The sequence below is a fragment of the Astyanax mexicanus genome, chromosome 6 (assembly GCF_023375975.1).
Source record: "Astyanax mexicanus isolate ESR-SI-001 chromosome 6, AstMex3_surface, whole genome shotgun sequence".
Taxonomy (NCBI): Eukaryota; Metazoa; Chordata; class Actinopteri; order Characiformes; family Acestrorhamphidae; genus Astyanax; species Astyanax mexicanus.
The window spans coordinates 31300384-31323875 of record NC_064413.1 but is presented as its reverse complement, the minus strand read 5'-3'; the positions used below and the strand labels follow the sequence as shown (position 1 = coordinate 31323875).

The 23492-nt window shown below is 38.6% G+C and overlaps 1 protein-coding gene across 4 annotated transcripts in view; it reads left to right on the top strand.

Annotated features, from left to right (window-relative positions):
* Positions 1 to 1138: 1138 nt before the first annotated feature.
* Positions 1139 to 23492, top strand: part of adcy3a (adenylate cyclase 3a) — a 30572-nt gene continuing 8218 nt past the window's right edge. Inside the window, exons 1-11 of one of the 4 annotated variants that reach the window (XM_022673713.2) lie at positions 1139 to 1159; positions 8682 to 8831; positions 13491 to 13621; positions 14569 to 14680; positions 15559 to 15686; positions 16172 to 16330; positions 17036 to 17201; positions 17677 to 17796; positions 19080 to 19222; positions 19380 to 19541; positions 21496 to 21583. In XM_022673713.2, the coding sequence (XP_022529434.2) occupies positions 8730 to 8831; positions 13491 to 13621; positions 14569 to 14680; positions 15559 to 15686; positions 16172 to 16330; positions 17036 to 17201; positions 17677 to 17796; positions 19080 to 19222; positions 19380 to 19541; positions 21496 to 21583 (1311 nt within the window). In that variant the 5' untranslated portion in view covers positions 1139 to 1159; positions 8682 to 8729. Of the gene's footprint in view, positions 1160 to 2168; positions 2187 to 3012; positions 5415 to 8681; positions 8832 to 13490; positions 13622 to 14568; positions 14681 to 15558; positions 15687 to 16171; positions 16331 to 17035; positions 17202 to 17676; positions 17797 to 19079; positions 19223 to 19379; positions 19542 to 21495; positions 21584 to 23492 lie in introns of those variants that run through there. The other 3 variants (XM_049480772.1, XM_015606466.3, XM_007251807.4) reach the window with 3 other exon arrangements.

Below are 23492 nucleotides of genomic sequence, written 5' to 3'. Positions count from 1 at the left end.
GCTGGGTAAGGGCTGATGTGTTTTTTTTTTTTTTTCAGAACTGCAGGGGAAGGATGACGCGATGTTGATGTGTTTTGTTGCTTTATAATGGGCAGTAGTCCAGCCATTGATTACTAGGTCATTAGAAGGTTTCAGTGGAATAATCAATAAGGGCCTGGGGTGTTGTCAGCGGGAGCATCCGGTCTCAGAATCTGTGACGCTGAATGTGTGTGTTTGTGTGCGTATGTTTTAATCAGTAATGACACACATGACATGTGAAATGAACACAGCAAGTGACATTCCTTATAGAGGGTTTCATCTGATTGCACAGTGCACAAAAATATATATTATTATATATAGCACTGAAGATGTTTGGAAAAGTTCTGTGTGCTGCAGGGCTTTTATAGTATTGCACCACCATTTTTTGCAAATAAAAAAACTGTATTTTTGCAAATCTTTATAACCATCTAAATAATCTGTATGCCCTGACCATTGCAAAGACAGAGAAAAATAAACTCTTTCATTGACCTTGCCAACTGTGGGGGTGGATGTGTATCATACACGTTATAGAAAGTACTTGGACACCTGTTTTTTTTCTGAAATAGTGGGTGTTAAAAGTTTATCCTGCTTTTGTCAGAGAAACTGTCCATACTGTTCAGGAAAGGCTTTCTACTTTATTTTGGAGCATAGCTGGGAGCATTTAATTGCATTATGGCACTATTCCACTGCATGGTATCTACACTACTTGACTGTATTCTACTTTGCACAACTTTTCACATTTAACTGTACTATATTTGTACACTTAACAAAAGCATTGTTTTACTTTTTCATGTAGTTTATAGTGTTTGTTCTGTTTGTAATCAGTGTTATTAATTAGACTAAATAAATCATTTGCTCAGTTGACTGTCATGGTGAAAATATCCCCCCAGATTCTGTTGGCGGCTGTTGGTTAAAGATCTCTAACACTCAACACCTCTTTGTATTCCTGCTCAGTCCTTCTTGTTTCACTAGAACACTCTGTATTCCTTCGGTGGCAACAGCCTTCACCTGTCCAAACACCTCCACCACTGATGTTTCTGCAGGACAAAGCTTTAAGAGAGAGAGAGAGATTGAAGAGAGTGTCGGGTTGGGGTTGGGGGGTGAGCGAGATAGAAGAGAAAGACAATGAGAGACAGTTAAGGTAAGAACAGGGAAAGATTTGTTTCATTTTTATTATTTAACCTTCAATTTATTTGGAAAATTATTAAGAACATGTTCTTAAACAGCTGAATCCACTGCAGGAAGGGAGGATACAACCATCAACAACAAATAAAAAATAGATAGAAAAAAAGATAAAGGAAGAGAGAAAGGAAGAAAAAAGCAGGAAAACCTTAATAAAAGATTAAAAAATAAAGAACGAACATATATAAAAGAGAGAAAGTGATAGATAAATTATAGGAAGAACTAAAAAAAAAACACTAAATTTTAAATTATACACAATGCACACTGCCTAATACTGTAATTTATATTGCAGAACCAGTAATATATACACAGTAATTATTATCACAGTAATTGGCTGCCGTCTTTTTTATCAGAGCAAATATTAGACTCATTACTGTTTTTTTACCCTGTATATTATGAAAAAGAAATATAAAATTAAGAGCATTTATTGTATCATTTTAATATATATATATATATATATATATATATATATATATATATATATATATATATATATATATATATATATATATATATATATATTATTTTATTTTCTATCAAATAGTTACAAAGGTAAACAAATATTATTTTGTGGTTTTATTTTGTAAAACGTTTATATTTTGTAAAACAACACTGCTGTCTTGAACATACTATTTAGGCAAACAAGCATGCAAACAACCAAATCAGCTAACACCCCTCTCTGACAAGCTTTACCATGTGGAGCTAGCTAAGCTTCACTAGCTAGTTAACTAGTTCACAATTACATTTAGCTAGATAGCACATGATAGATAGATAAACGCTATTCATATTTCATGTAATAATTGTTTATTTGGTTAATGATATGCTTAAGGACTGTGCACATTTTTTCTCTCCAAGTGCAGCATAGCTAGTGTTAGCTTTTTAGGTTATGTAGCTGTTAGCTTGCTGGTAGAGCGCTACCATGGAGACGATGGAGTCGTTAAACACCACATTAAAACTGATGGGACATTTCCACAATACTTTTCAAGGTTGGTATCAGTTACTAGTTACATCTTCACAGACACAGACTGTTTACCACTTAAAAGGTCACTTAACATTAGTAAGTTAAGGCAACCGACCACTAGCATACTAACGACTGGCAGCATTTCACTGTATATTTGAGCTTTCTGTGTCTAAATACTGTTATGGAGAATATGCTAAAGCTTAGGTCTGCATGATAATAAAACTAGCATCTGAGTTGGAAATAATAGCAAAGAAAAATAGCAAAGATGCTTATTGTCTAAAGAAAAGCGGCTCTAAATTGTTTTAAAAATATTTTTACTGTAGAATTCACCCGCCACTGAATTTCAGCCATGATGTTTTGCAGATCTAACTTACAGTAACATTAAAGCTGGGCAATACGGTAAAAATTTTATATCACAATGTTTAAAAATGTTTTTTTTTTTTTCCAGAGCTGTTTATTCGCTGTATATAACAAAAGGGGAGAGGAGAATGTTGAGAAATAAAGAAAAGAAAGAAAGAAAGATTAAAATGAGAGATACATAAATAAAGAAACACAAAATAAAAAGGGGAAACACAGAGAGAAGGAGAGAAACTCAGACAGACAGATTTCGTCTCTATCTGATGGCTCTGAAGTGCTTAGTGTGAGCTGGGCTGTTGGTCAGGCTGCCCTGCGTCCTCCACTCCTCAACACCACAGCCTGATAAACAGAGCGGGGGAGAGAGAGAGAGAGAGAGAGAGAGAGAGAGAGAGAGAGAGAGAGAGAGAGAGAGAGAGAGAGAGAGAGAGAGAGAGAGAGAGAGAGAGAGAGAGAGCGGAGGAGGAGGAGGAGGGGGAAAGAGAGAGGGAGAGAGGGACGGGCTTGCATATAGAAAGTGTGGCTCGAGAGAGAGAAAGAGAGAGAGAGGAGCAGAAAGGCGCGCGGCGGGCTGTGCTGTGCTGTGCTGTGGGCTTGACCCTGTGTTGAGGAGAACAGGGTGGGGGTCCACGAGGACTGGTCTCGGTTCGGGTCCTCGGTCCGAAGATCGGCGGTGACTTTTATTGGTGAAAGCGGGAGAAGGACTTCCGATTTACCGCGGCTGTGCATCGCGGCGTATATGCGCCTGTTCTGCGGAGGGATTTTCCACAGCGGCCGGGATTTCTATGTTTTTCTAATCGCAGTTTTAGACACGACACGACCGATCAAACGGAGCCGCCGCTGCTGCTGGTGTTCGCTGCTGCTGTTCGCTGATGGACACGCTGAAGAGCTCGTGCGGATCTCAACTGCCACCACTGTGACACTGGTGCTTTTTCAGAGCCAGCTGGTTCCAGTGTTATTGCTGTTTTCCTTTCGAGAAAAGCAGCATAAGGAGGAGACTATAGGCTCTATAGGACCAGCAACTGACACTGCAGAACCTCTGCCACATGCAGCTGAACATCTGGAAGCAGAACATCTAGATTCAGAACCTCTGGATCAGACCATAGCAGCTCTCTGCATTTGCATATTGTTTTCCAGCTCCCTTTTTTGTGTGTGATGGGAGCGCAACATGTATTTCCTGTGTATGGTTCCTTTTTCTCCCTCCCTCCCTCTCTCTCTATCTCTCTACACCTATCTCTCCCTTTTCCTTTCCACTAAGACTGAGGATGGCTGTGTAATAACTGGATAAGCACTGGAGGAAGAAGTTGAAGATGACAACAACGCCAGCAACGCCAACAAGTGAGATCTGGTCTCAATGGAAGTCGCTATTCTATACAGGATACTACTGAGGTATAGGCTACAGCATCCGGCCTGCAAAGCCATTTTGATAAGGCCACACTAGCTATCTGCGCACTGGAGCCACTGCAAGCCTTGCCTTCCAGGCATTTCCCTCGTGACTGCCCTCCTCTTGCTATTCTGTCAGCCACCTGTGTGTCTACATGTGATTTCATCATTTGCACCTCGAGTCACATCCCCAAAGGCTTCAACACAAAAATCTTGTTTCCACAATCTGTCCTCATCGCTCCCTCGCTGAGTCCCGAGTCCTGAGTGTTCATTGTCCATGCAAGACGAGGTCACCATGGAAACCTGGACCTGGAGGGGCCGGTGGTGGCCACCTCGGCTGCATCTTGGACAGGATGTACACAGAGTGAGACACATGTAAAAACAAGAAAAGAAAACAAAGCATCTTGGTTTGTGGCCAAACTGTCATTTCTCCTTACCCTAAGTGTCAACTGCAGCCGTAAGAGCTTTACCATGGACTTGCTGAGCACGTTTCTGACAGGCGAGGTGCGGAACAGGGTGTTCATTTAAGTCCAGCTCATACAGACACAGTGTTTCTTGCTAATAACATCATCCCACCTGCCAAAGTGTTAACCCTTCATCTTCTTCCCTGTCCTCGATGTCGATGGTTTAATGTCGCAAACCTCAAGACATGACAATCAGGAGCCCGCGCTGAATCCACTTGGCCTATGCACTCCTCAGGTCTGAAGCTTGTTTGACACAGGAAATAAGAGGTTACCAGGCAAACAAGCACAATGTACTGTTAAAGGTCTGTCTTCGTAAATGTTTGCAGGACACCCAAAATATTAATTTCTGTATTTTCTGTGAATTATTTGCCCTAAAAATGCCTAGGAACAGGGCCTTCTCTGAGCCAGAGTACTCTGCTGAGTACTCAGCGGACTGCTCCGTCACACTGCCGTCTGACCCCGGACAGGCCGTGGGACGCACCCATGAGGTGACAGTGCGCAGCTCAGGCTGCTGCCTGTGCCTGCCACGGTTCATGCTCCTCACCTTTGCACCGGACTCTTTGGAGAATCTCTATCAGACCTATTTTCGCAGGCAGCGGCACGAAACCCTCTTGGTGCTGGTGGTGTTTGCGGCCCTGTTTGACTGCTACGTCATAGTAATGTGCACTGTGGTCTACACCAGCGACAAGCTGGCATCTGTGGCCGTTGCGTCTGTAGGCCTGGCCGCAGATGTCTTGCTCTATCTACTATGCCGCTATGGCCTACTGCCAGAGCGCATCTCCCGCAGACTGGTGCCCTATGCCCTCTGGGTGCTCATAGCTGCCCAGATCTTCTGCTACCTGGGACTGAACTTTGCTCGCTTCCACCAGGCCAGCGACACGGTCGGCTGGCAGGCCTTTTTCTGTTTCTCCTTCTTCTTGACGCTGCCATTAAGACTGACACCCATAGTTCTCATCACAACTGTGTCCTGTGGGGTGCACACCCTGGTATTGGGGGTCACCATAGCTCAGCAGCAACAGGAAGACATCCAGGGAGCTGCTCTTGGAAGACAGGTTAGAGGGCTGGGGAGAATGCATGGGGGGAAAGGTAAAGATGGAAGTAAAGTTTCTGAATGGGGCGGAGTATGGCTAGAAAAAAAACGGTTTCTGTTTCTAAAGGGCTTATCTCTAATCTGAGTTCCAAATTCTAGATTGCAGTCAACTCCTGTTGGTTAAACACATTAAAGGATCTAAATCTGATTTTTTTGTCTGTATACAAAGAATTATATACCTTGGGACAGCCTTCTAAAACATAGTGGATGAGAAATACAGCCTATATTTTCTGGGTCTACACTTCGGAACAAAGCTATAGTTTGGTGGTTCCCCTGCCCAAACCAACTAATCATGGTAATTAACCAATAAGCTGAAGAAAATGTGCTTGTGAAAATCACTTCTCTTTGCAGGACATAGGTTCTTACAAGGTTGCCCTAGTCCTAGGGCAGCATGATGTAAAAGAACAGCTCTTACCGTTTAACATTTCGGACAACAGTACTATAAAAAAAAAAAACATCCATTTTCAGCTTCTCAGTCTGTGCTGCTTCCCTGCTGTTCTTCATAGTAAATCAGGGCTAGCTAGAAAGCCTCTGAGGTATGGCTTCTTGGTAGACTGAGAAAGCTCCTCTTTGTTCAAACCTTCAGATGCTAAAGGAACATCAGGCATGAAGATATCAGGTCATAAAGACCTTTTTATCTGTTTCTTAAGTTTGCTCAAAGGCAGTCAGCTCTTTTCATCACATACACGTCCTCAAGGGGATTATGACCAAAGTCTGATTCAACTAGCGACAGATCTTCAGAAAATAAAAGCATATGGGTTTTGTATTCAGGCTAAACACAAACTCTCTGGAGCGGCTTTTATAGAAATGTATTTTTTAAAGCCACGGTGTTGCCTGTAGTTTGACATTGGTGCTATCAGTAATTTGTTATTTTTGTTAAGTACTTAATAAGCAATTATCTAACTCTTTTAATTTATTGATGGTTTTGCTTGGTTAACTTCTTTACAGTGGTGGTAATATATATGAACCAGGAACTGTCCTGTTTTATTTACTGTTCAGAAAAAAACCCTAGTGAACATGCACAATACAGAATGTTGATAATTGTAAAATCGTGATAAATATAAAAGATAAACTTTTCTTTAGGAACTATTTTACTTTGCAACACCTTGCATGTACTTTGTACATAAATGGATTTAAAGATATTTAAAAAATCTAAAATTTGTATGTATGCCACAGAAACAGCAAAGAATTTAGCAGAAGTGTAAATACAGTGAGTCTCAACTGATTGTAATTTAAATAAGGAAAAGTTCTCACTTAGGAAACATTAAGCAGTTATTGACCACAAAGCCTCTCCTGCTATGATTCACAAGGTTAACTGTGTATTAGCTGCTGCAGCTGGTTGGTAGAAAGCTGATCACTTATTTATTAGGTGTGTTTGAGCAGGGAAACATCTAAAACATGATGGCCAGGGAGTCTCAATGACCAAAAATAGGAACCACTGCTTTAGCATTGTTTTAGTACAACAAATTTGTAGTAATTAAATGAAAACAAAAATACATGTTTTAGTTATTTATTTAGATTTTATGTAAAAATTACATTTATCTTTCCAACTACAAGCAATGCATGCCATGTGGTTTTGTTTCCTGAAAAGATCACCCCACATGAAGTGTCAAACCTACTTCAAGGCCTTTCATTACTAATTGGACACTTGTCTTGTGACATTATAAAAAAAACATAAAATCAATAAAAAGGACAGTCTAAAAAAACAAAGAAACGTTAAATTGCTTTAACAGCTGCTACACTCTAAAAAACAGAGGTACGATATGAGTACTTTTTTGTACTCGAAGGTACACTCTTTATAATTGTACCCTCAAAGGTACAATATTGGTCTTTACAGGGTCAGATTTGTTCCCTCTGAAGTACAAAGTCATTTCTAACAGCAATAAGTACAAATTTGTACCATTTAACCAGCCAAAGGGTACATTCAGTATTCTGCATCACTGTACTAATGAACAATATATATTTAAATTGCACATTTTTTATTTGAAAGCCAGACAATTTTGTATCATCAAGTTTTTGAGCCATATTCAGTTGATGATAATGTTTATAATCTTTATGATCTTTACTGCCACAAAAACCATGGGTACAAAAAAGGACTTTCACTGAAAGGTACTTTTTTGTGCCTCAATATAAGGTACAGCCCCAGCGACAAGCTTTGTACTCTTTTAAGTACAAATCTGTACTTACTTTTCTTAGAGTGTAGCATTATGACTCTTTATTTGAAAGATGCTCCATGCAATATTTACCCATCTACAGCAATAAGTTTTTTATTTTCTAAAGCATTTAATTAAAAAATGTAATTAATGTAAATTGTTAAATCTAAAATTTGAGCACAACAGAAATAAAACTCATAACATCCAGGATGTTTATGATATGCTGGTACATGTGCCGCACTGGTGTGGTATTGGGGTGGCAGGGAGGTGGGTGTTGGGTTCCTAGGGTCCTAACTCAGCAGAGCTGTTTTTGGTGCAATCTGCAGCCCCAAGGGACATGGCACAAAAAGATCATTTTGCTGGAGGAAAGTCTAAAGATACTGGGGAAACCTGGGGTAACATTATTTTGTTGTATTTTACAGTGACAAATGATGTTTAAACAGTCAATATTTGGAGATGTTATGATCTTTCCAAGAATTGTTTTAACATGAACGAACATGATGGTTGTAGAATATGAACGTTAATACCCTTGTAGAATCCTTGAACAAAATTCCTTACCTCTTCTTATTATTCCCTCTTTGGTCTGAAACCACATGTCCAAAATTTGGACTTGATCCAGATCCGCTGAATCAAGGTCTGGTTTGTTTGTTCTTCGAAACACTTTTCAAGATGGTTTGAATGTTCAAACCAACAACAGGAAGTTGGGAAAGGCTGTCGTCACCCATTAAGCAAAAGAAAAAGAACTGGTCATGTGCTGAAATCCAGCCTTCCTTTGAGTGCATGTGGATCATGCAGCAGTATGGGCTCACCAGATTAATCTGAAGATTCTTGTATCTACAGTAATTGTAGACTGTAATATATTAATACATATTTATAAACTTAAGTAACAGTAATCCTGCTGCGTGACACATAGAGGCAACTCACCAAAATGACAACATTCTACAAACCAATCATTGTAAGCTATAGGGAGACATTTTGTTTTAGCATGGTTTGCTAAATATTTTATTAGTCTAAAATAATGTCTTTTGTATGAAAGATTTGGTTTAAAGGTAATTAATCTGAAATCTCTTCCTTAGCTACTGGCCAACATCCTGATCTACCTATGTGCCATCACAGTGGGGGTCATGTCATATTACATGGCTGACCGCAAACACCGCAAGGCCTTTCTGGAGGCCAGGCAGTCTTTGGAGGTGAAGTTGAACTTGGAGGAGCAGAGCCAGCAGCAGGTAAGCTCAAAACTCTGGTTTAAAAAAAAAAAAGAATTATAATTGCAGCTTTAATTGTGCAATTGTAGTTATTGGAGAAACAATGTAGATTCCTACTGTAGAAATTATGTGCATATTTATTATTTATTGTTTTTTTGTTTTGTGTTATAGTGTCGGTTAAGTAACTGTAGAAAGTATTACAATCTGTCAATTACTCATTTGAAAGGATTGTTTTATAGTAAAGTAAATGTGCTATGATTTGGGTTTGCATGTGTGTAGCATAAGCATGAGTCTCCACTTGCTTCTAAATGAGCTCTGAAATGCTGGTTTCAATAAAAGGTGTGTGTTTTTTCTGATAGCTGTATAAAGTTTCAGATATCATGTTATTTTTTCATGCGCCACACTGCAGACGTTTTATTTTATCTTCTGAGAACTCCCCTCAGTACTGCAAAACTGCAACTGGCAATAATGTCCGTTAATGGTGCCTTTAGGCTACAATATATCGCTATGAAAACGAATTCTAGTTTGTGCCTAGTTCACAATATGCCTAGATCTGATTCACTGATTCTGGACATCCTTAATTTTTGTAGACATCTTGACAGTAGATAGCTATTGAATAAAGTGTTTTAAATAGGGTAAAGAAGGGATGTTAAATCCTATCCATGAAGGGCTGGTTTAGCTGCATGTTTTTATTCTAGCTGAGCAGAAGCAGATGTTTTCAGTTGTTTAAAGACTGACCAAATGATAACACAAGTGGAATCAGGTGTGTTGCACTTGTTTAAAATGAAAACCTGCTTTCACTTAAGTCTTTTGCAGATAAGGTTGACTCAAACGTTTTAGGTTCTTGTGATTCTTGTTCATTTTAAAACATATTTGTACAGATGCATATATACTGTAGAAAAGATTACAGAACATAGTTAGAGATATTGTAGAAATATTACTTAGAAATAGTACTGTTAGTAGGACATATTATTTAGAGTATTTATTAGAGTATACATTCACTCTAGAAATCTTATAGATTGTATTATGTATGTATTGTGTAATTTGTGTTGTAGTACAGTTTGATCTTCTGTAGAAATGATTACACAGTACACATTAACTCTAGCATTCATTTAATACAGAAAAGGTTACTATAGAAAGGATTACACTGACATGTAGATGTTGTAGAAAATGGGTTGTAGTACAGTTTGGGCTACTGTATAAAGTATTACAGTACATAGTCACTGTAGTAATCACATAGTACTAGTACTATAGGCTTACAGTACACGGGTAATGTAGAAATTGTACTTGACCCACATACGCCTTGCTTGTATTGTGAAAAGAGTGTGACCCTACACCTAGCCTGAAGGACTGGGGGGTTTCTCTGCAGATAGGATTCCTGGTACATCTGCTATTGTGAACCTATATCATTTCATCTCCAGCTTTCATTCATCTATCTTTTGCATGGTACATTCTAGGGTTGCACGATATTGAGAAAACATGATATTTTGTTTTCCTGCAATATATATGACAGTTAAAAACATCAGTATTAATATTCACCATATTTCTAAGAAATGAATGATCCAACTAGTGCTGGATCTAAAATGTATGTTACAAAATTCTTTACAATATATATGTGGTATAATATATTGATGAATATATAGGATGAACAATATAACAGAAACACAAAAAAATCTGCCAAGAATGCCCACATCAAATACATGAATAATATATATATATATATATATATATATATATATATATATATATATATTCAAAATATACATAATATTGAAAATGTATTTAAAAATGTGTTTCTTAAAACGTTTTTTATATGTTTTACTTATGTAGAATATTTAAACCGTATTAAGATTTAAATTCAAATGCTGTTTTCCAGAATACGTTTTCTTAATTAAAAGAAGGTTATTGCTCTTTAAAATGGTAAAAGGGTGTAATTACATTATTTGGTGATCATGTTAATGCTACATCAGTGACATAAACTGATTTAAATAATGTAAATACAATAATGTCATATATCGCGGTAATCCCTGGAACAATAAATTGTCACTTAAATGACAGTTATCATAATATGACTACTCTGCTCAGGTTGTTTTTGGCAGAGGGGTTTAATTTGGAACTATAGCATTGCGATGACAAAACTGAAACAATACATTTTGCAGCCTTAGTACATTCCACTAATTATGGACCATTTAAGCACAGGACAGAACACCCTCTGTCCTTTGCAGCACTTTGTTGCACCGTTAACTCGCAGTGTATGACTCACCGTGAGCAACAATTTGGCCCACTCCCAGAACCTGTGGCCTGTATTCATATTAGGCCAAGAGGAGGAGATGTAAAGCTCTGGTGAAGGTGTTCTTTAAGCTGTGTTGCTTTAAGCTGTTTTACCTGTCTGATATTAGTCGTGTAACATGTTGCTCTTACTGTCACTCGGGGTCCACTGCTCTGTATGCTGTGTGTAGGCTGTGTGAGTGGTGTCGGTTGTCAGGCGTGTAATAATTGTGGAGTGATAGGTCATCATCAGAGATGCAGAAAGGGCTGGATGCACAGCGCTGATGGGGCTGAGCAAAGGGCGTGTGAGATTAGTGGTGGAACGGCTTGCGTTTGTGATATCGCGCCAGAGGTACAGCATGTGTTAGCTGAACTGTGAGTCATGTGCTCCTCTGTCTGTACTGTGGTTGTGGCTGTGTGCAGTGTGTGCATTGTATGTGTGTGCGTTGTGTTATGACTGTGCACACGGCCTGCGTGTGTGTGTGTGTGTGTGTGTGTGTGTCTGTGTGTGTATTTACAGAGTCAGCAGTCAATTCCTCCTGCCGCTCCAGTCTCACAGCTGTGACCACTGGGCATTCTTGATTGCTGCTATATATGGAGCTGACAGTTGCTGCTAGTGCTAGAAGGGGGGCATGGAGGGTAGAAGGCGATAAGGATGGGATGTTGGACGAGTGCAGTGAAGGTGTGAGTGTGTGCATGTGGTGCATGTGTAAAAAACAGAGAGAGGTAAAGAGGTAAAGAGACCTACACCGAGGCAGGGAGAAAGAGAGAGAGAGGACTGATAACAGGAGAAACTCCCTGAATACTAATGGAGAAACAAGGGCTGCTGGGAGACAGGGCCTGCCAGCCAATCAAGGAGCATCCGGCTGCTGCAGGTTACCATGGCGACCAGACTCCTGAGACGATGTCAGCTGTAATCACACTGCTGACTGACTCCTCTTGATTTTTTCCACCCTTTATTTCCCTTTTATGGCCACATTCGTAGTTGAGTTTACAGGCCCTGTTATGCAGTCCACTTTATCCCCCTCACTCGCCCCCGTGTTCATGTGTGTGAGTGTGTGAGAAGGAGGCAGGAGTGTCCTGCTGGCTATTTTGTGTCTTATTATGATAATTCCTGTAGTTGGGCATTTTAAGTTTTGTTTCTGAGCTTTTTCTAGACTGGCTACTGTTTTTATTACTGATTAATATGACAGTTAGCATTATTTTAGTATCATGGCACCAAACGTTGTGGAATAACAGTATATAAGTCTTGATTGTAAAGTGCTACCTCATTGGATGGCTTGGAAATGCCCACACCTGTTTAAGGTCAACAGTGGCCAGCATGCTCATGGCAAGACGATGTGAATTGTCAGTTTGAGCAAGGCCTGATAAAGATACATTCCCATTCTGAGGTGCATTTCTCAAGTGTTCCTCAATCCACAGTGTCATGTATACTGGGAATACATTATGGATGGCATTATCACCCACAGTTAGCCCTCCACTGGCCACTGTGTCATAAATCGGTACCTGTTACATTAGCTATAGCTCACATTATCTCTCTTTACTGTTGTTTTGTTCTGTTATTTGTTTGTTATTTGTTTGTTATTTGTTTGTACTGAGCGAGTCGACCCGAGGAGAATGGGTTCCTCTGACTCTGTCTTTGTTCCTCCCAAGGTTTCTTCCTCTTAATATAAGGGAGTTTTTCCTTGTCACTGTTTTCACCACAATAATTGACATCTCTGTGGTGCTGCTCATAAGAGGAGTGGACCTGTTTGTCTTTTTAAAGCTGCTTTGTGACAACTTCTGTTGTAAAAAGTGCTATATAAATAAAATTGTGCAATGCAGTGGATGTTAATGATCATGACAGGCGTAATCTGACTAGAACAGTCCGTGCGAACAGACAAGCAACTCCAGCTGTAATGACATGCCACACTCATACCTCACAGTGTTCTTTAGACCTTTGACCTAAAGGTTCTACATTCATATATGGTTAATTTTATAAGTTAAAAGTTCTGTGTTTTCTATGGCATATTTATGTGTTAACTTCATTATTTGTCCCCATGTATGATTTGTTTTGGAACGTTTAGGCAATAACTGTATATAACTTTGTGCTAACTGTATTCTGGACAAATCTGGGTCCAGAAAACACATTACTCATTATGTATAAGCTCACACTTTAAGAACACAGAAGGCTGTAAGATATCATTATAATGGAGTGGAGTGGGTTGATGACTAGGAAGTCGTGGTGTAATATCATGGGTCACCAGATTAATACTGATTAATACTCTTGAGATCTTCTAGTACTCTAATGTCAGTTTTAGTTTTAATGTGTTTTGTTGTCATGGTTGTTGTTGTCCTGCGTCATCGTTCATTATCAAACTGATTTGTTCAGTCACCTCACACCACTTAATCACACTATTACTCTGCACACAGGAGCGTCTCCTGCTGTCCATTCTGCCCAAGCACATAGCAGATGAGATGCTACAGGACATGAAGAAAGAAGCCAGTCAGAAGGAGATGCAGCAGTTCAACACCATGTACATGTATCGGCATGAGAATGTCAGGTAAGGCCCAAGTAGTGCTACCCTTTAACAGAAGACCAGCAAAACAGGGGCATTAAATCGATAATAAGTTGCAATTAAAATAGTCTTTCACAAGCTGAATGGGCAGGAAGTATAGAATTTTTTGGGAAGATTTAGAAATCTATTTTCTCCTTTAAGCAAATGGTGAAAGTCACAGGCTATTATATATTTATTTATATTTGTTATATTTATATTTTTATTGTATTGCATTTTTTTGACAATTAAAAAATGCATCAGTAGTTCATAAAACTGCTATTCAAATACTCTCTCACTCATAATACAGTAATTTGATTCAGTTCTGCACATTATCCAGTTAAACAAGGTTTTTTACACTCTCTGTAATGAATTGTGCAGTTGGGTCAGTGTTCTTTAAGCACTGAAGATATCCTTATTATTCATATTAAAGCACATTGTCAGTATGTTAAGATTGATCAATTTATCGTGATTAAACTATCATAATTGAATCAGATTAAATATCGTAATATACTCTACTTTAACAGCCTGTTCTCTAAAAGCTCACAAAAACAAATAAATATACACTGATATTCACAAGGGCAGGAACTAGTGTTTGTGTGGGCAGTGTTCAAACTTACTCACAAGATAACAACATAAAACCAGTTTATCCCTTGAGGAAACACTTCATGATCAATTTACATACTGCTGTCACGTAACCTTTGCCATGTCAGTGTATTTGCTTTGCTGATCACTGTAACCCTTCATTCTCCTGTTAAGTTATCCTTTTAAGATACCTGTATTATTTGGTTTGATTTAATTTCTGAACAGAGATGATGAAAATTAAAAATGTAGCTGGGCTGTGTATTGTGTAAAATCACTAAATAATTTGTTTATTTATATTTATTGTGATTATAACAAAAAATAAATTGTGCCTCAGTTTAATTAAAGTTTTGTTTGCTCTGGTTTGGTTGCAGTATTCTGTTTGCGGACATTGTGGGCTTCACACAACTCTCCTCCTCCTGTAGTGCACAGGAGCTTGTCAAGCTGCTTAATGAGCTGTTTGCCCGTTTTGACAAGCTGGCTGCCGTGAGTACACATAAATCCAATGAAGTCCACGTGCTTGTAAACACCTGCTCATCCACTGTTTCTTCTGAAATCAATGAATCAATTCATAATATAGATCCACAAACATGTTCCACTCATAGCATTCTACTGTAGCCTGTACACTGTTAGAAAGGCATTGCACTGGATATTGAAACATTGCTGATTGTATTCAGCCATTAGCAGTGACCTCAGGTACTAATGTTGGGTGATTAGTTGATTAAATGGTGCATCCTATTCATCACAGCATAATAGCAGTAACAGCAGTTCAGTTATTTTCTATGAAGATGCATGATATACAAGCTTCATGCATGCTGCTGAACACCAGTATCATGAATTTTTACTCATTAAAGTAGCCGAATTAAAAAAAAATTGATGTTGTCTCTTAATATTTAATTTATCAACAGTCACACATATTCAGTATATACTGTAATATTTATAGTATCCATTACTGTTAGGAGCTACAAGTTATTTACTTTATTATATTTACTATATTTACTATACCATACTATATTTACTATATTTATTTATTGTTCGCACTGTAAGGCGCACCGTATTTTAAGGCACACGATTAATGAACGTCTATTGTCTTTTTTTATACATACACTGGATTATAAGGCGCATTTTAAGAGACACTATAAGAAACTTCTAATTCAGCAGGTCTCGCCGCTGGGTGTTGGTGGGGGGTAGCTAACTAAGTTCAGTAAAGCTAAGCTAAGTTAACAAAACTGTATTAAAAAAAAAAAAAGTTGGAGTGCTGGGTGTTAATCTACACAGATTTTTCTCCTGAAACTGTTTATTTGGGTGGGTAAATCGCTTCCGTTTTGTAATTGTTGATTGTCATAAACTCATTTGTCTTGCAGAAATACCACCAGTTGAGGATTAAGATCCTCGGGGATTGCTACTACTGTATCTGTGGCCTTCCAGATTACAGAGAAGACCATGCAGCCTGCTCCATAATGATGGGATTAGCCATGGTGGAAGCTATTTCGTAAGTGACAGACTTGCATCCGTGTGTACAAAACCAGTCAAAAGTTATAGAATACCCTATTTATTCAGTTTATGTTGACATTGTATTGTTATCATAATGTCTAGAATAGTACACTTAACAAAGGACAGATCGACTATTGTATCTCATACAAAAAATAGGTTATTAATTTAAAGAAATTTCAAACAAAGCCTGATTGAAGTGAGTACAGTTCCCTACACCATCAGCAGGCTCTTGGAAACTGGAGAAAACTGATAGAAGGAGGTCGGACTGACCTTAATCCACAGATACGCAGAGATGACAAAGCGGAAAAGCAGGCTTGTCTCATCCGTGCAACACAAGCAGTGCACTGTTGAGTACAATTGGGTGGTCTAAAACTTGATGATCAATCGTGTCTGATTAGAAAAATAAACAAAAAAATGTTTGTCATTCAGTTTCATGGTGTTTTGCCTCTTTTAAAACACGTATTGTGTGTTTCTGGATTTCAGGTATGTTCGAGAAAAGACGCAGACAGATGTGGATATGCGTGTTGGGGTGCACTCTGGGACAGTTCTCGGTGGAGTGCTGGGACAGAAACGCTGGCAGTATGATGTGTGGTCCACAGATGTGACAGTGGCAAACAAAATGGAGGCTGGGGGGATTCCTGGGTAAGTTCTCAGTTAAGCCATGTAAGTCTAAATAAAGCACATTTTTAGCTTTTAGGGTATTTTTTGTATAAAAATGATGGCTAGTAGATTTCTCACAAAAAGGAAAAATGGTTGATATATAGTTATTTGTTCAAAGGGCTGTTGTAGTACAAGTTGCTTTTGCTTATGTCTGTTCTACTTTTAACACTGTACACTCTAAAAAACAGAGGTACGAAACGAGTACTTTTTTGTACTCAAAGGTACACTCTTCATAATTGTACCCTCAAAGGTACAATATTGGTCTTTACAGGGTCAGATTTGTTCCCTCTGAAGTACAAAGTCATTCCTAACAGAAATAAGTACGAATTTGTACCATTTCACCAGCCAAAAGGTACATTCAGTATTCTGTACCACTGTACTAATAAACTATATATATTTTATTTGCACATTTTTTTATTTGAAAGCCAGACAACTTTGCATCATGAAATTCTTGACACATATTTAGTTGATGATAATGTTTATAATCTTTATAATCTATACTGGCGTAAAAAACATGGGTACAAAAAAGGACTTTCACTGAAAGGTACTTTTTTGTACCTCAATATAAGGTACAGCCCCAGCGACAAGCTTTGTACTCTTTTAGGTACAAATCTGTACTCACTTTTCTTAGTGTGTATCTACATGCACCCTTTTGTTAACAGTATGTACTATGTTCTATGCTGGCAGGCGAGTGCACATCTCTCAGAACACACTAGAATGTCTTCATGGGGAATTTGATGTGGAGCCAGGGAACGGGGGTGACCGCTGTGAATACCTAAAGGAAAGAGGCATCGAGACGTATTTGGTTGTCGTTCCTAAGGGCCCCATAAGCAAAAATGGCATAAATGGAGTAGTGAGTGTTCTTCAATTCTTTTTCCAGTTCAGAAGTTTGTGAAGGCAAGTGGTCCAATGGGCTAAGCTCTGCCACTATGATCATAAGATTGTTGGTTCGAATCCTGGTTATGCAGCTTGCCTGTCCTCTCATCACTCTTAGGGTGATGTCAGTCAACACAAATAGTCTGAGAGCTGAATCCAACGGTTGCCTTTTCTCCGAGTACGTTGGCTACTTGGCAATGTTGCATCAGCAGCAGTTTAAAAAGAGGTGGTGGCTGATTTCTTATGTGTCACCCTCCTTGTGTTGTGGCATCACTAAGGATGGGGGATATACAGCTTAATAGCACCTAAATGGGTGGAAACAGGGGTAGCTAAACAGGGGAGAACAAATGGAAAAAAAAAAAAGATCAGAGGACTGTAGCTCTACATTCACTTGTGTTTTCTTTCTGTTTTTTTCTTCTATTCTCTATTTCCTTTCACTGCCTTTCATTCAGAAGCTGTCAGTGACTTCCTCAAATGGGAACTCTCCACTGTTGATCAACACTACAGAGTGTAACGGCAGTGTGCACACAGCCTGCACTACACCCGAGGAGCCAGAGGAGCTGGACGCACGGGTATTCACACACACACTTTAACCAGAAGCTCTGCAATTAAATCACAACATTTGGCAGTAATACCACCCTGCCACATAAAATAATATGAAGCACAGTGTTTTATTCATAATATTTCAGTGGCGGTACTTAGTGCACCGCTGTCTTTTTAATAGTGCAGTAATTTTTCTCGGGACCTTACTAACCTCCAATCAAAACCAACATGTTAATGAGCTCATACATATTAACGACCACCTTCTGTCTGTAAGGGTCTTAAAATGTTCTAAAAATCTCAGAATCAGAGTCTCAGTTTCTTGGAAAATAAGCAGAAGTGCTGTTTTGACCAATACAGCAACAAATTAACATTAGAAAAAAATATTGGGTGAACAAAAATATTAGTGTGGTTTTAAATAACAATAAATCACAATAATCTTTAATCACAATGAGAATTCCAGTGATGGAAATTGCAATACTGCAGTCGTGCCCAATTTCTATACAGACTATTTGAAATATATATAAAAATGTATATTTTTATGAAAACTGCAGTCTCTGAATGAATGAATCCCATCATCATACACGTCTTTAGCACTTAGTGGAGCTTCCTTTCTTGCAAGAAGGGTCAATCGTGAGTCCTAGGAGAAAATATAATGCTTTTTTTTGTGAGAAAGCTAAGACTTGGGCATTATTAGACCTTTCAAAAGCACAGTTATCCCAAGCTTACTTCCATCCAGGTCCATCAAGGCTTGAACCCTATAGAAAAAATATTTTTAAAAATGTGTTCTTGTTTAATGGTAAACAGCTAAAAGTTTGTAAATCTTGCTACAAATCCTATTTGAAATGGGGTTCAATAATTTTGAGTGAAGCTACTTTAAAAAAATATAGTCGTAGCCTTAACTAAAATGTATGTGGTCAAATTTTAAAAGTCAAGGTTCAATTCCCCAGAAACTCTAGGAAGTTGAGGATACATCCTGCAGATGTTAGGATACTTTGAAAGGGTAAACAATGGCATGTTTGTTTTCAGACACCACAATGTTGACTCCTGTAAAATGTCTGTTTTTTGCAGTTTTGTGTGAATACTTGCGTTTCAATGAGCAAACACTACATTAACTTTAGAAATATAGATTTTTTAACATAAAAAAACAGATAAAACTTGGCATTTTCGAGGCCTGACTGATGTGTAGTAACTCAGATGAAGAGATGAGGATGTATGACACAAATTAACATGTGTTTACTCATGCTTTGAAAATAGAAGGGTTAGCAGGCTCTATAATGGTTGTCCCCTTCATTATGTATGTATGTGTTCTCAGGTGGTGAACCCCTCGTTCCCGAACCCTCGACGACGTCTTCGTTTGCGAGACCTGGCCGAAAGGGTGATTGATGCTCAGGAAAACGAGCAGGAACTGAATAAACTCCTAAATGAGGCTCTGTTGGAGAGAGAGACAGTGCAGGCGTGAGTACAATGTTAACTGTGTATGTGTGTTTCTAAATTTGAGAATTTAATTTTAATCTTTTTGCATGGGCAAATGGGATGTAGTTCGATTTCAGGTACTGTTTCTCATGTTGATTGTGTGTGTGTGCATGTGTGTGTATGCAAATACATGTTTCAGACTAAAAGGAAAGTACACAAACCGTCTGTCCCTGCGCTTTGTGGAGCCTGACCTGGAGACACGCTTCTCCGTGGAGAAGGAAAAGCAGAGTGGGGCTGCTTTCAGCTGCTCCTGTGTGGTGCTGCTCTTCACTGCAGTCATTGAGGCTCTTATAGACCCTCTGTGAGTCTCACCCCCCCATACACACATCATAATGTGCACACTTTACTCTCCTCTATGGACAAATTGCGTTATTCCTCTTCTGCATTAAATAGTCTCTCCTTTGATCTCTGTGATTTATGCTGCTTGTGTTACATAAATAATGAGAAAAGTGGAGATAGTTATGGGGGATAATGGGTCAGTAAAGGGTTCTTTGGATCATATTGCAAAGTAAGCAGCTTAATAGTATGTTTACTCGTGTGTATATATAGGAAAATTGTCATATTAGGATATAAAAACTAGTAGAATGAAATAACGTATATATACTGCCATGTACAGTACTACACTGTCTATGACACTAGAGCACTGGTCTCCTATCTTGCTTTTTGACTGCTTCCTTCCTGCAGACCCTGGGTCTAATCGTATTACAGCTCACCTGGTCTATCTAATTACATCATTGATTGGCTGAATCTGCTGTTAGAATTGAATATTAGGAAGGTAGTTTAACAGATGGGGGTTAGTTGAAGATTTTATTCCTGTTCCAATGGGTTCTTTAAGGGATACCATAACATTTATGATCACCACATTACCGAATCCCAGTCTCATCCCAAACGTACTGGATGGAGCGCCAATTATTCCAGAAAACACAGTTCCAGTGCTTGTTTGTGTTGATGGCTTTATACATGGCATAGCATAGCATGGCATTATGCCTGGTGCCAATACTATATGTTCATGTTGATCTGCTTCACAGGGTTCTGTTCTACTGGCAGTACTTCTATAGATCGACTAAACAAGATATGTATGTGTTGGGAACCTTTAAAGGTTACAAATAAGTTTATATCAAGGTTGTTTATTAGTATGGCAGGAGTTTTCATATTAAACACATTGAAAGAGCTGCAAAAATGCTTTAAAAAACATCAAACTTGCATTGCATTAACCGCGTGCAGCAAAAGTGGTGAAAATCTTTGAGGAACTTTAATGCAGGATCTTCATTTATTTATGAGTTTTCAGTGAAGTTTCTCCAGCACTAAGGCTGGGTGCAGCAGCATTAGCATTAGCTACTCACTACAGCACTAGCGGCTGTAAATGCTGCCCTATATTGCTAGACTGAGGAACCCTGAGTGTTCCAGTTACCCAGGGTGCTATCACGTAGCTTGTTTGTGCCATGTAGCTTATATTAAAACGGCAATTGCGCAGACTACAGAGCTAGCACTGCAGATAGTGGCTAATGCTAATGCTGCTGCACCCAGTCTTAGTGCTGGAGAAACTTCACTAAAAACTCACCCTTATGGCGTTGTACTTCAGCTGAGTGGCTTTACTGCTCCTTAAAACCTGATTGTTAGAATTCATACATAAGGCGCACTGACAATTTATTTACTTTTTTTTTTTTAACCAAAATTCTTCTTTATGGACCCATAAATGGTTCTTCTATGGCGTCACCTGAAGAACCTTTATAGTAATAGTGTACTGTATTTTTTAGAGTGAAGGTAGCTGACCAGGAAGAGGGCTGGAGGCCACTGGTTTACTGTATCACTTGGCTGAGGTGTGTGAAATGAATTCAGTCGGGCAGGCTCAAGTGTTTGTTTATGATATTACAGTCTGTCTATGTAACCCTGCTCACGCTGCCTCTCTCAAACCCTTCATTCTTCCTCTGTTGGTGATCCAAAATAAACCGTTAAATACTACTGGAGTGGACATAGAAACACAATGGTTTTAGAAGGGTAGGATTAATGATGATAACAGTTTATCTATTGCCATGTATTACAATATTTTCTGCACATGTTGTGCTGGATCACTAGGCTGAGATGTTTGAAATGAATGCAGTTGAGCAGGCACAGTGTTTGTTTATGATATGACGGTAAGTCCATGAAACCTTGCAGACCAGCCCTCCTCCCAACCTCGTCTTTCTTCCTCTTTTGGCTTGTTAGCTGTGTCGCTGTGTGTTTTATTCCTTTTCGCTGTCCACTCTTCCTGACAGGTTGATAGCTAACTATGTGACTCTTGCTGTGGGGGAAGTCGTATTGCTCATTCTCACCATCTGCTCCCTGGCGGCCATTTTCCCACGGGTGAGTGACCCTTCTAGCAGCTCCCTGATCTGAGCACATACAGGACACACGTGAACTCATGGGATCTGGAGAACATTAAAAAGCCTGATTACAAAGCGTCGTTTTGTCGAGCCACTATGGAACCACTATGGTGTCCACTGGACCATGTTTTTATTAATGCATCTCTTTGTGCAATCAATGTAATATTTCCATTTGCAATGCTGATCGGTCAAGTACTGTAGTTATGTAACATTAATGCAGTATACACCTTAAAAAAACAGGCCTCGTGTCCTAAATTCGGCAGTGTGTTTGATCCAACCCTGCTAGTTAGGTCATGGCACTTTCAATTGACTAATACAGTTATATTGCAATATTGACTGGTAGTGTCACGAAGTTTGCCCTTAAGGGATCACAGTCTCTAATGGAAACAGTGGTGCAGAGAGGACGCAGGGACAGAAGAGGCATGTTACAGATACAGTAGAATGATTAGAAATAAAACAACATGCACACTACAGCGAGCATAGTTTCTATAGACTGCTTTATAATCCTGAGTTACTGCTCCACTCTGTATCTGCATTGTGATGCAGAGAAGCAGGTCATGGGTTCTCAGAGGCTTGCAAAGGCTGTGAGATTCACACCTCCAAATTCTCGACAAGCTGTGCAGTGCATCAAATGAATGCTGCTTGGCTCAAAACAATACACAAGACAAAACTAGCATGAAGGAGAGTGGAGCAGTTAGGCTGAAGACTGGTTTGTCTAAAGAAATATAGCTTCATATACAGTTATATGACCTGTCCTTAAAGTATTATAAAACACTGAAGTGCGTACAGTATGTCCCATAATATACATGTACCTAAACATGCTGTTCCCTCGCATATATCTTATCCACAGGTACATAGACATAGATTTATGTTCAAGTATAAATCAAATTTAAGTACTCACAGTCTGTATAGTCATGCCCACTGATTTTAGAAAATGTTAAACCTTGACCCTCTGTCTGCTAGAAAGCTAAAGGGCATGCTGCAGTAGGGTTGACCAATATGGTAGATATAAGCTAGAAAGCTCTCGATCTATCTAAAAGAGAACTATAAATAAACTACAGTTCAGTCTTTTCAGTCAGCATTCCACACATTGCACTATAATTAAGACCTATTTTTAATGAAATATTCAATGTTTTTTAAATACTGATGATAAGCATAACATGTTCTGACAAACCATACTGGGTGAACATTCTTTTTTGCACATGTAAAGATGTAACAGCAGATAGCAAGCAATACTTTTTCTTTTTTTCCACTTTTAATAATGCCAATCTCCCTACATTATTAATTAATCATTTGTGATTCTACTGATATGAAATACTTCCAAAAAGATGTGACTGAAGCAGATTGCTCATTGGTTATATTTAAAAATGTATCATATTTATCAGAATCTGGCCCACAGTACAGTTATATTTGTAGATGGCCAGCTTAAACACCTTATATGTTTTTATCCGTCTATGTAGATATCTGATTTTATCATGGCCCCTTTGCTTTGTAATTGGATTAAACATTGATGAATAGGTGTTTTTATAATGATTTCACAAAGAGACACAAACTTTATTTAAGCTTATGTTATATAGATACCCCAGAGTCACTATCATAACCCAATAAAAATATGAATTTCTAAAGTGAAGTTTTATAAATGCATTTATTTCCTCTATTAAGAAATTAGGTGTGTAAATGTGCTTGCATTAAAATAGTGATCTAAAGGCCTTGCCAGTACCATAGCTGATTGTAAAAACTGGTCCTTCATCCTTCATTCTGCATTAAAATTTATTAAACTGAACTTGTTCTATAGTAATTAAGAACCAGCCAATTCCTTTAAGTCTATGAAATTGTTTGTGTGGGATAAAAGTAAAAAAAAAATATATATATATATATTCTTTGTTTTA